The sequence below is a fragment of the Maniola hyperantus genome, chromosome 20 (assembly GCF_902806685.2).
Source record: "Maniola hyperantus chromosome 20, iAphHyp1.2, whole genome shotgun sequence".
NCBI classification, from domain to species: domain Eukaryota; kingdom Metazoa; phylum Arthropoda; class Insecta; order Lepidoptera; family Nymphalidae; genus Maniola; species Maniola hyperantus.
The window spans coordinates 443246-456007 of NC_048555.1; the positions used below are offsets into that span (position 1 = coordinate 443246).

The 12762-nt window shown below is 39.5% G+C and overlaps 1 protein-coding gene across 3 annotated transcripts in view; it reads left to right on the top strand.

Annotated features, from left to right (window-relative positions):
- RanBPM (Ran-binding protein M) overlaps positions 1 to 12762 on the top strand; it is a 52672-nt gene that overhangs the window by 32791 nt on the left and 7119 nt on the right. For 2 of the 3 annotated variants that reach the window (XM_034979158.2, XM_034979159.2), the window contains 8 exons: positions 1763 to 1927; positions 2519 to 2709; positions 3930 to 4114; positions 4828 to 4940; positions 5530 to 5681; positions 5788 to 5938; positions 6283 to 6384; positions 10630 to 10701. In XM_034979158.2, the coding sequence (XP_034835049.1) occupies positions 1763 to 1927; positions 2519 to 2709; positions 3930 to 4114; positions 4828 to 4940; positions 5530 to 5681; positions 5788 to 5938; positions 6283 to 6384; positions 10630 to 10701 (1131 nt within the window). The remainder of the gene's footprint in view (positions 1 to 1762; positions 1928 to 2518; positions 2710 to 3929; positions 4115 to 4827; positions 4941 to 5529; positions 5682 to 5787; positions 5939 to 6282; positions 6385 to 10629; positions 10702 to 12762) is intronic. The other variant, XM_034979160.2, reaches the window with a different exon arrangement.

Here is a 12762-nt window from a genome sequence, read left to right on the forward strand (position 1 = left end):
CGTGTTTTTATGCTTCGCGGGGTCATTAACTCCTCCGTCGACCTTGTGGTATTGTGTTCAATAGTGACACTGCGTATTTGGACGCGCTACAAAATCCGCTTGTATCTAGCGTGTCGTACATAGCCTTAACTAAACCTTACATGTGTGGACTTGCCCCACTGTGTCGGTCGGCAGTTGCGAAGCAGGTGTTTCAACTGCAATTTTTCAGTCACCTTGGAGTAGTCCGTCACACACACACACACACACACACACACACATACACACACACACACACACACACACACACACACACACACACACACACACACACACACAGCAGGCGCTTCTTTTGGGGATCATACCATTCAGATGACACATTATGTCGTCCGAATGGTCCCCCAAAGAAGTCCCTATCTTACCCATGAATTCCAGTGTAATAAAAGTAGTTCTACAGTATTGTTATAATGCCAAAATATGTAATACAATACTGTAACTTCGGCATAATTATTGAATGTAACGTTTCACCTTGAATTTTATGTCCCAACTGAAAATCAATCCAACAATGCGGTTCCGAAATTGCTGCGTCAAGTTCACCTGAACGACCTCCACACTAGAATACTCAGTTGTTGTCATGTTAACCTATCCGTGTGGTAATGTAACCCATGATTAATGAATAACGTTTTAAATATATATCCTCCTAATATATAAAACACAAAAATTGTTTCTACCTATGTCCATTATAGACTTTGAAACCATCCAACCGATGTGCCCCGAACCGGTTTCATTAGAAAGGCAATAATGCGAAGATGGTTTAGACATTGTCTTTTAGCGTAGTAGCGCACGCCGGGTATCCGCTAATGTCAAAATGTAATACAATAAATATTTCACACACTTACATTATGGAGAGCTGTCAGGCATGCAGGTTTCCTTACGATGTTTTCCTTCATCATTAAAGTTTTAGTGATATTAAAACGCACATAGTTCCGGGATTGAACCCACGACCTCCCGAATAGGAGGCGGATGTCTTAGCCACTCGGCTATCACGGCACACTATCACTCGTCTCGCTCTCTCATGATTACGCGCTGCCAGATTGATTAAAATAAAACTCGATTTTTTTTTAAAAAAAGGGGATCGTTCAGAACAGAAAAATTTGCCGTCTCCATGTTGCACAAGCTAAGTTCCACTTCGGTTCGTTGAGCCATCGGAGCTGAGTCAAGATTGGAAACGTTCCTGGAAAGCTTGGCACAGACCTCGCCAATATTATGCCAAGCTTGGCACAAACCTTGCCAATATCATGCCAAGTTACACGTCTGAAATTTTTACGTAGTTTGAGATTTCCATGCGTAATTTTAAAGGAGTCTGAGATACTTTTAAGGGCTTATCACACACCAAATCACTTAATCTGGTTAGGAGTGCTCTCCATGGTCTGGCGAGGCCTTCTCATTATGAGAGGGAACCCGTATTCAGTAGTAAGCCGGCGATAGGTTAATGATGATGATGCACTGGCTATAAAAAGGTGGTTTCACAACGAGTCACAGCCAATCGTGAAACAGTGTGACTTGTTGGGAATCCACCGAAATTTTTCTCCCATCGAGTCACTCCCACAGAACTACAGTGTGAATCACTGTGAATTCTAATGGATAAAAAATGAAATTATACGTGTACCTTAGCGCCTAAGGTTTAATATCATGTAAAAGTTCCTTACGTTTAATTCTGTTGGTGGTTCCAAGAAAATAAAACAAATAAGCTATGGTATTAGGAAGGATTTGTTTACATTTGCAGGTCACGGCAAAACACACAAGGATGCGGCAAGCGTGCGTGCCACGCATCCCATACCTGCGGCTTGCGGGCTGTACTACTTCGAGGTGCGGATCGTTTCCAAGGGCCGCGACGGGTACATGGGCATCGGGCTGTCGGCGCACGGGGTCAACATGAACAGATTGCCTGGTGAGTCCTCACTACTGCGCTGGTTCCGTGACTTAACCTCTTTAAGTCACGGTCACGGTCTTCAAGACTAGAAGCTTGCAGAACTGAAGAGTTCCAAGAGTTTGCAGGCTTTTTACAACCTTCGTTGATCTGACAATACCTGGAACACTCAACAAAGCACGGTCCTCCCCCATCCTCTAGGTACCTGAACCACGCAGTACGCTCTAATTTAGTTCCCAGTATAGGGAATGAATAGATACAAGAACTGATAGCCTGGTCTACTAGTCAGTATCTTCTTCAATATAGATAGACTTTGGCTTTCAAACCTGTCTATGACTGATTTGCTGTCAAGAAAATCAGTCATAGACAGCCTGTTGCTGCGATGAAGATAGCTAAATGTCAGCATTAATTCTTCAACTACTGTAGGTCAAAGACCAATTGTAGAATTATAAAGATACAAATTTTGTGCTGAGAAGTTACATGGATATGCAAGGAAAGCTCTGCTCTTCTAAGAAAGCGCGCTCCATCTTAGGCCGCATCAGGAATTGCCAGCAGATCTGATTGCATCCAAGCGCTAGTCAATAAATTAAAAAAAAAACACTTTTTTCGCAGGCTGGGACAAACACTCATACGGCTACCACGGCGATGACGGCCACTCGTTCTGCTCCTCCGGCACCGGCCAGCCCTACGGCCCCACCTTCACCACGGGCGACGTCATCGGCTGTGGCGTCAACCTCGTGGACAACACATGCTTCTATACTAAGAACGGACACCATTTGGGCATCGCTTTCAGAGGACTGCCGGTGTGTGGTACTATGATTCTCATTTATTTTCATGGCTGTCTCTTTTAGCTTTTGGAGAGAAAAGAAAGAAAGAAAAACGTTTTATATTGTGTCACACATCACATGTTAAGATGTTGGTTATTCCGGCGCGGCGCTTCTTCCACTTGAGCATTGCCAAAATGCCTTAAGCAGAAGAAGCGCCGGAATAAACGACGTCATATTGTAGTGTATAAAACGAGTACATACCATTAATTCGGCGATTTTTACATAATCGTGGTATGAACCCGTTTTATACAATACAATATGTCGTTAAACCACGAAATGAACCTAAAATCATTAAAACTATGTTTTATGTGGTGCGACCCGAAAAAAGGTTCCAGCTCAGCATAATGCTGTGTATGCCTTGATGAGTTTACAGCGCTGATTTCCAGCTGGGACGCTGAACTCGAGAAAAATAATTGGGCACTTGTAAAAACTTGAAAGTTGGTTCCAGGAGTTTGCATAATTTTTTTGGTACCATATGGTGTTTCTGCCATATTTGAGTCTACATCATAACATCTCCTGCTCACCAACCAAATAGTCAAGCGTAACGCTGTTATCAATGAAATTACTATTTCAATTATCGCGACGGTAACTTTGAAATATTTGGGACCCAAGGTAGATCTTGTATGGGAGCGCGGCGCGTGTGTAGGCTCGACCGTATCAAAGGGAAGATCTCCCACCGAGCGGTTGGTCTTGCTCGGTAGCGCCAGCTGGGCCGACGGTTGTGTTTTGAAACTTCTATATATAGTGCAGATTGCAGAAAACTTCGTTAGTGCGAGTACTGTCGGCGGTACATTTGTTTAGGACTACGCCATGAAACGTTATCGATTGGATTGCGCCATCTAGTTTCATATTGTTCATCATACGCATAGTGCCATCGCAGGTTACTTGTGAATTGTTTCCTTCTTGGCTTTTGTCTTGCGTGATTATTTGATCGACTGCTTGAAACGCCATCTCTTTGCAACTGTGGCGACCGCCACAGTCTCATCGTCATAATTTTAAGCTGCTACACGTCCAGTGTTGAAAATAGTTTTCTGTCAATGAATTCTAATAAGTCAGTTATTATGGACTGCTTGGAACAATTCAAATCAAATAAACTAATCATTCATTTTGAATTTTTTGTGGTGATAAATCATTGCCCAATATTAAACCCTCTTTCTGTATCAGAGAAGCTGTAATGTCGTTCCGTTCCTCCGCAGCCAAACCTATACCCCACTGTAGGGCTCCAGACGCCGGGCGAGGTGGTGGACGCCAACTTCGGCCAGCAGCCCTTTGTGTTTGACATCGAGGACATGCTGCGCGAGCTGCGCGCCAGGACTCGTTTAGCCATCGACGAGTTTCCCTTACCTGACGAGCAGGGCCAGTGGCAACAGGTGTTACACAGGTGAGGAAAATCTTTATATATAAATGGAAAAGCTGACTGACTGACTGATCTATCAACGCATACCTACTGAACGGATGGGGCTGAAGTTTGGCAAGCAGATAGCTATTATGGCGTAGGCATCCGTTAAGAAAGAATTTTAGAAAATTCAACCTCTAAAAGAATAGAATAGAACAACACACGATAAACACAAACATTTACAAAAAAAAAAAACATTCCTTTAAAGCTAATCCAACAAACTATCTACAATGTGTCGTGCCAACGAAAAGGCCCGAGTAAAATATGTGTTTGAAATTTGTTCCCAATTTAATTTACGTTATATTCAGTGCCTTGTTTTTCTCCCCATTACAACTTTTGCCCGTAATGACCGCCTGGGCAAGCGTGTTGGTCAACGCAAGCCAAAACTGGTCGCACCGGTGTCGCTGCTGCCCGACACCGGCCTGTGGTCGCTAACTATGAACCACATAAGAAATCTCAGTCACTCAGCGGGCGATGGAGAGAGCTATGCTTGGAGTTTCTCTACCTGATCTATGTGAGGAGAATCACAGTGACCGACATAGCTCAATGAGTTGTGAAGCTGAAGTGGCAATGGGCAGGACATATTGTTCGAAGAATCGGGGAGTTGGTAGAATTTATTAAAATGTGTGCCGTGTCTTCGTTCTGATTATCTTAACTCTGTTGTGCCAAATAGTGATTGTGTCGTGTCGTGGTCCCAGGATGGTGTCCACGTACCTGGTGCACCACGGCTACTGCAGCACGGCCGTGGCCTTCACGCGCGCCACGGGCCAGCCCATCGACGAGGACATCGCATCTATTAAGAATAGACAGAGTTAGTACACTATTAGCCCTCTCTTTCTCTTTCTGTGGCGACCTCAGAACGTGATCCTCAGAAATACGACGCGGGGAAAAATGGCCTGTGTCTCCATCCATGTTGTTGCTATTAACAGTTGCAATAATAAAACCTCATACTAAAACCTTTGCTCCAACTACTAAAATATGTTAAGACACACTTTTTAAACCTTCGTGGTTTTTTGCTGTCTAAATTGGATTTGTTAAACATTCTTTATGTTGGTAATTAAAAAAAAAAAAATGTGCTCCAGAATTCTCTACTGGTAACAGAACCAGACTAATGCACGAAATTAAATTTTACAGGACTACAAAAAACTGAGACCATTATTGCATTTTAAGATCTGTATTGGACTAATCCGGTTTTGTTTAAAAACACACTTTTTTTGAGTTTATTTCTACCCAACTTTGAGCCCATTTTCATTGAAAATTATTACAGGAATCGACTAAGTGGAGCAAGTTCAAGATACTACTATTTAAAAAATTTGTTGTGTTAAAAACAATTTCTTAGGTTCTATTCCCCTCAATAATTGAACTTGCTTCATCAATTCTCTTACCGTTGCGTGTTCCAGGGATATCGAAGCTAGTACTGTCTGGGCGTATTGGCGAGGCGATCGAAGCGACGCGGCGCCTCTACCCTTCCCTGCTGGAGCGCGACCACGAGCTGCTGTTCCTGCTCAAGTGCCGCCAGTTCGTGGAGATGGTCAACGGCTCCGACTCACAGGTAACTATGTCAGCTAGCTCTCCCTATGTCATAGTGAGCCACGGTGTCAGGCATAAAGATAGTAGTAATGGTAGCTGGTGGTGAGTGTATCCGCTCGTGTTTGCAGGCGCTGTGTGAGGCGGGCGAGTGTCCGGAGGGTGCGCTGGGCGCGGACGGCGCGGCGTTGGAGAGCAACGGCGTGGCCACGTCCGTTATATCGCACGTGGGCCGCGCGCCGCCCCTCGCCGCCAACGGGGACCACCCTGCGCACACCAACGGTTAGTTACCCTTGTTACACACTAGATGGCGCTGTACAGAGTTCAGTCACGCTAGTGGAGTGTCGACGTACATTAACAGGCGATAGACTTCTAAATCCATATTAATAATATAAATGCAAAAGTGTCTGTCTGTCTGCTAGGTTTTCACGGTTCATCCGTTTAATGAAATTCAGTACAGACATAGTTTGCATCTCGGGAAGGGCATAAATGTTATTTTTGGTTCCGGAGAATCAAAGACTTCCCCACGGGATTTAAAAATATCTAAATCCATGCCAAGGCATGAGCCAGCTAGTATTTAAAATTAGTATGAATGTAGCGCTCACTTCGCTCGCGTTATGTCGTAGGTGTGGCGGAGGTAGAAGTAGACGAGCGACTGAGTTGTGACGTGGACATGCCCCCCGCAGCGCCCGCACCCACCGCGCCCGCTGCCAACGGCACGCATGAAGGTATGTCCTCGCGCCGCATCATCCCGACCCACTACTGAGCACGGCTCTCCTCTCGCAATGAGAGGGGTCCAGCGGTACCTACTATGTGAGTTGCTAAGTCATTGATCACTATGAAAGCCATCAAACTCATTTTTTGACATTGGCGTCAATTAGGTATGTCTTTCTCTAAACTAAGTTGAGAGTATCTGCATCTTTTTTTTGTTATATGGCTAAAATAGGACGGAAAATGAATTTTGAATTAAAGACTCAAACTCGGTTTGACAATTTCAAAATAATTTAAGTATGTCCGTCCTTTTCTTATTTCATTGGTAAGAAAAAGATGTGAATACTCTAAACTTAAGTTGCCACCAGAATCAGCGCCATTAGTAGGTTTGCTGCTTCACTGAGCGATGTAAAAATAATATTTCGCAGCAAAGCTTCAGTGGATAAAAATGTATGTCAAATGAGCTTGGTGGCTTTTAGTCAGTGATAGCGAATCACCCCGCTGGGTATAGTTCACTACGCTGGCCAAGTGTGGTTTGGCAGACTTCACACATCTCCGAGAACATTATGGACCAATCTCAGGCATGCAGGTATCCTCACGATGTTTTCCTTCACCGTTAAAGCAAGTGATATTAATTGCTTAAAAGTCAAGTTAGTGGGACTCCTGTGTACCTTGCTTTTAATTTATTTTTGAACATTGGAAACTGTCGAATCGATTTTATGTTTTATACGCAAATTAATATCGATTTACTCAATACTACAACTACAAAATTTCCTCACTAAAATAGTAATGATATATATATAATTTACTACACTAAAGTTTAATTTAATCAATTTATTTATAAGTATAATTTATGCATAATATTATGTTAATATTGTACCTACTCGAAAATCAATACATATAATTATAATTTGATTGAAGATAAAATTAATTAATATTAACTATATCAATGATTTTGTATTTTGTATGATAATTATTGAGGTTATTTCTTATTTGCACATCATCTCATCCATATTATTTAAAAAACATTATATAATATTTGAATATTGAATCTAAATTTTTTGTTTATTATTTTTGTCATAATTCAATATTATTTGCTCGTTCTTTTTAGTTTGTCACTTTTCTACATAATTATGTTAAATGAATATTATAGCGAATTGTAATTAATATCTAGTATATTTATTAATAAATATTTAATATAATAAATATAACACACCATCCCATTCCAACTGACTAATATTCATATCATAAAGGGGGTTAGAATATTGATATATTAACACTTAATTAGTATTGATTAATATTAACCAAAGTAGTTTATATTCTAATCAGGTGCTTGGAGAAAATAAAACTAACTAACGGATAAAAGCGTGTTGACGTAAAGTTCAGTAGTTTTATTTTATAGAATATTGAAGGCATAGTAATTTTTTTATTATTAGTGCTCATGCTTATCAAAAATTTGAATACCTGTGTCTATTTTATTTTAATTTCAATTATATTTTACCAGTGGACTACACAAGTTTCAAACCCCTATTTTACTCCCTTAGGGGTTGAATTTTCAAAAATCACTTAGCGGATGTCCACGTCATAATAGCTATCTACATGCCAAATTTCAGCCCGATCCGTCCAGTAGTTTGAGCTGTGCGTTGATAGATCACTCAGTCGGTCAGTCAGTCAGTCACCTTTTCCTTTTATATAATTAGATAATCTTCGATTGAGTAATATACTTTTTTCAGGAGTATACTTTTAACAGATTTTTAAATTTGTGCAAGGGCAAGTCTAAAATTGATTGTGGAATTTTATTATAAAAGAATTCATTTAAACTAAAATAAAATAAGTACATACTAAGTGAATACCTTGTTCAAGCGCTAACAAGTACGGCTTGACTACCCTGCTAGCTTCATTCACAAATGCAATATGATGCTAGCATCATTATCAACCGATAGACGTCCACCGCTGGACATAGGTCTCTTGTCTCTCTCTCGTGTCCACACGCCACGGTGTTGCGCCGCGCCGCCGCCGCCCGCCACCCATCGACTCGTTCGATGTCGTCTGTCCGCCTAGTGCGGATGACGCCGCACTTTCCGGTGCGAGGGACCCCCACGTCTATCGGTTTTTTGAACTATGCAACACGAGAAGTTAGCATGAGACCCAAAACCGCGTATGTTACAAATACAAACATAAATATTCTTTACTAGATGATGCCCGCCACTTCGTTCGCGTGGATTTAGGTTTTTAAAAATCCCGTGGGAACTCTTTAATTTTCCGGGACCAAAAGTAGCCTATGTCCTTCCCTGGGATGCAAGCTATCTCTATACCAAATTTCATCAAAATCGGTTAAACCGATGGGCCGTGAAAAGCTAGCAGACAGCAGACAGACAGATAGACAGACACACTTTTGCATTTATAATATTAGTATGGAAGTATGGATTGCGAATCTGGGTAAACAGGGGAGATGTTAGCCTTTGAATAGAATAACATATAAAACAGACACAGGTATTGTGATTGGGTTTGTCGTATGACAGTAGGTTGCATGTTTAGCTTCTTATCACTCTCTCCGACCGTAGGCCGCATTCACATCGACACCATAGTGGCACAAGCTTCTTATGATTATTTCCTCTGGAACTACCCTTAGGCAAGGATTTTGTGAAACAAATCTAGAAGTTACCGATATAAAAATAGTTTTGTATTTGATTAGATTTAAGAATAGGTTTTACACATTATACGAGGATTTATAATTTTGATTCTAATTTTAATCTTTCCACGTTTATTTAAACTTTTTATTTAAAAAATAGTTTATGTTCTAATGTTTTTTTAAAGCTGCGGTTAGTTATGTACCTAATAGGATCTGTTTCATAAAATCGTCCTCAATACAAGCGCAGTGATCGTGATAAATATCTCGGAACATTTTTAAATTAACACAGAATCAATTAAGGTGATGATTCGTGGATTAATTGGACGTTGTTACGTGAAAAATATCCAGCCTACACAGAGTTAGTTTTTAAATATTCAACTTTAAAGGTCGTGTTTTAAAGTTCTCACCTGAAAACTAACGATGTAAAGTAAAGTAAAAGTAAAATCTTTTTTTATTGTACACCAAAACCAAAACAATAGAAATATAACAAAGATGTTTGCAAGTGCAATAGGCGGCCTTATCGCTAAAATAGCGATCTCTTCCAGGCAACCTTAGGGTAGAGGATATTATGAAAATTAAAGAAAGCGGAAGGGGTGTACTAATTAAATAAAGTAAATACACATAATATACGTATGTATAAAAATAAAAATACAACAGTAAATAAGAGAGGAATAGACGACAGATAAGTGGAACAAAAAGTAAAAATAAATAAATAAACACATCAAATTGAGGATAACTTCAATTTAGTTTTGAAAATAGATAGTTATTTAGACTGTTTGATATCCAAAGGGAGAGAATTCCATAGCAGTATAGGTTGGTTCGTTTTCATGTAACAAAATCTAATGAAATATGACGAAGAACGTTTCTTATTGTTTTCCGTGCGTTTCTGATTCAATAAATATCTGATTCGTGTGTTTAGATTTATCAATTTTCACTAAAAAGATGTACATAAAATCGCGATCTCTGTTGACTGATACAGTTAGTGGCGTGCACTGTGAGCGAGTGCAGGCAAAACTACAAATATCCGTTGCATGAAGTGCAAAAAGAATGGCTACGGTATCACGCGTTTTTTATATTTGTAGAACAGATAAAAAAGTGAAATTTTTAAAATTAATTATAAACTCTCTATATATAAAAATGAATCAATGAATGTGTTGCTGATCGCAAATCTCGAGAACAGCTGAACCGATTTCGCTAATTCTTTTTTCATAATTTATTTATTTATTTTATATAATATTCCTTGAAGTACGGGGATGGTTCTTACGGAGAGAAAATTTAAAAAAAAATCCTGAAAAAGAGTCGACTGTTAGGCGGTACGAAGTTCGCCGGGGCAACTAGGTCATTACATAATTTTATAAACTGAATTTAACATTTTTCGATTGCTTATTGCTAATACTATCTTGTTTATACATTTTAAGATATTTCTCGCTTGGTGTAAAATACCGTATTCTATAACTACGACGCAATATAAGTTTATGAATATTTACAAAGGAAGTTTCATTTTTATACATAGAAGTTAATAATTAGATGAAATGTTTATGCACGCCACTAGCCTAGAGACGGTAGCTTGCTGTAGGGTAGCATAGGACGGCAGGGTTGGTACAGCGAGTGGTATGGTCGGCGGTTGTAGGTGGCGAGCTGGTGATGAAGGGCATGCCCGGCGTCACGGCCAGCGTGGCGGCGCTGCTGGCGAGCCGCATCGGTGGGTATTGCGTCGTGCGTCTTGTATGCAGCACCACATTGTGTCTCCTCATTTGTCGCTGTCACTTCGTTTCTTTCGTTTTTATTTCTTGCATTTCACTAGTGCGCGTAGTAACACATGTTCGTGTTTCGAGTCGTAACGGTATAAGTATAGTAAATGGGTGCGTTTTGCGTGCGCTTGCTCGTGACAGATTGTGCCTATAGCACAGAAGATATAATAGTACTAACGTACCTATAGGCACGCACACTTACAGTACGCGGCTGAAAGTAATGTACATTGACCTTTTGAAGAAGACTAGCTTATGCTGGCGACTTCATCCGTGTGGACTACACAAATTTCAAACCCCTATTTCACCCCCTTACGGGTTGAATTTTCAAAAATCCTTTCTTAGCGGATGCCTACGTCATAATAGCTATCTGCATGCCAAATTTCAGCCCGATCCGTCCAGTAGTTTGAGCTGTGCGTTGATAGATCAGTCAGATAAAGAATTGTATTGTATTGTATTGTCAGTCAGTCAGTCAGTCAGTCAGTCAGTCATCTTTTCCTTTTATATATTTAATCCTTAGTCTATGACCGCCATGTTGCAACTTCAGAATGGATTACTTAATTTGCATGATATATGTACGTACACAATTTAGTGAAGAAAATTTTTCATTTTTTGTCATTAGATTCCTTCATTACTCTAATTACTTTATTTTAAATCCGATTTCGTTATTCTTTTCCAATAGATTTATTTCTATTTCGAGTATTAAAAGTATCCCAAATACAATGCGACAAGGCTATCTTGGCGCGTGGCGAAAATCGGAACTAACGTTGTGGTCAAGTGTCCCCTTTGTTCTTGTTTGAATATTCTCTATTGAAGGCTTACCTTTGTTCTCCAACAGCGCCCCCCTGTCAATGTCATTCAACTGCCAAGAGAGTATGTGTTGCACTACATCATAAACTTTTTCATTTATCGTGCTGTGAATGTTGTTGCGAACAATATCGATTGTTCTATCCTTGTCATCATGTTCGTTTCCTTAAACATTACAAATATGAAATCTTACGTCCATTTGCACCCATTCCGCATTTCTTATAATAATAACAGTATTTTAGGAAGGTACGTATAATTACGGTCTTTTTGCTTTTGTGATTCTTCTGTTTTCTTTAAGCTAATGTATTAATTTCATTTAGCACTAGATTTATATTTGCCAATTTAGTTTACACTTGTATAATGTATACAAGAACGTGTATAGAAAATATTACAATGGACTGTACGCTTAGTATAAGATTTTACGTCTCACCAAACGTTGCTAGAATTCGAGAGTCGAAACACAATACCGTCAAAGTAAAATGGACCTAAATAGCCTTGAATTGAAGTAAAAAATTCAATGCCACTGATTTTAATTACGCAACGTTTCCGCTTGGAGCGCTGGCTGTAGATGTGTAGACAAACTTGAGCTTTAAAACAAGGCAGTTAAGATCCAGTTTACTATAATGCGGAAGGTTTTCGACACTCGAATACTATCAACGTTGATGAGACATAAAATCTCGTACTAAGCGTTATGAGAATATATTATTGCATGCGGTTAAATGGGCGAATGAAATGGGATGGTAATTATCTATTTATCGGTATTGGTGCTTTATCTTTCTACTATGACATATATATATTTCCTTTTTCATTATATATACATGTAGTACATGAGTTTATGTGCATTTATGTAACTTTATACTAACTATTACACTTTTATACACAGACATACAATTATAAATATAAATACAAATATAAATGTCAATCACAGTATTTATGTAGCGATCATTTTTTTAATTTTATTTAATCTCACACTGTTTCATTCTAGTCCGTGTTTTCTTTTTTTTTCAAAGCTGTCTTTTAACTAACTTGAAAGTGTCGTGAGTACGTCTTATTTATAAGTAACTTTGAAATATGTATTGGTCTAAAATTAACGAAATTGTGCAAGCAAGGAGCTGCAAAAAAATACAGATCTTATAAAGTGTACACATTTTTAAAACGGTATTTTCGACGAAGCGTAAAACGACGAAACGACGAAGATTTTTTATCGC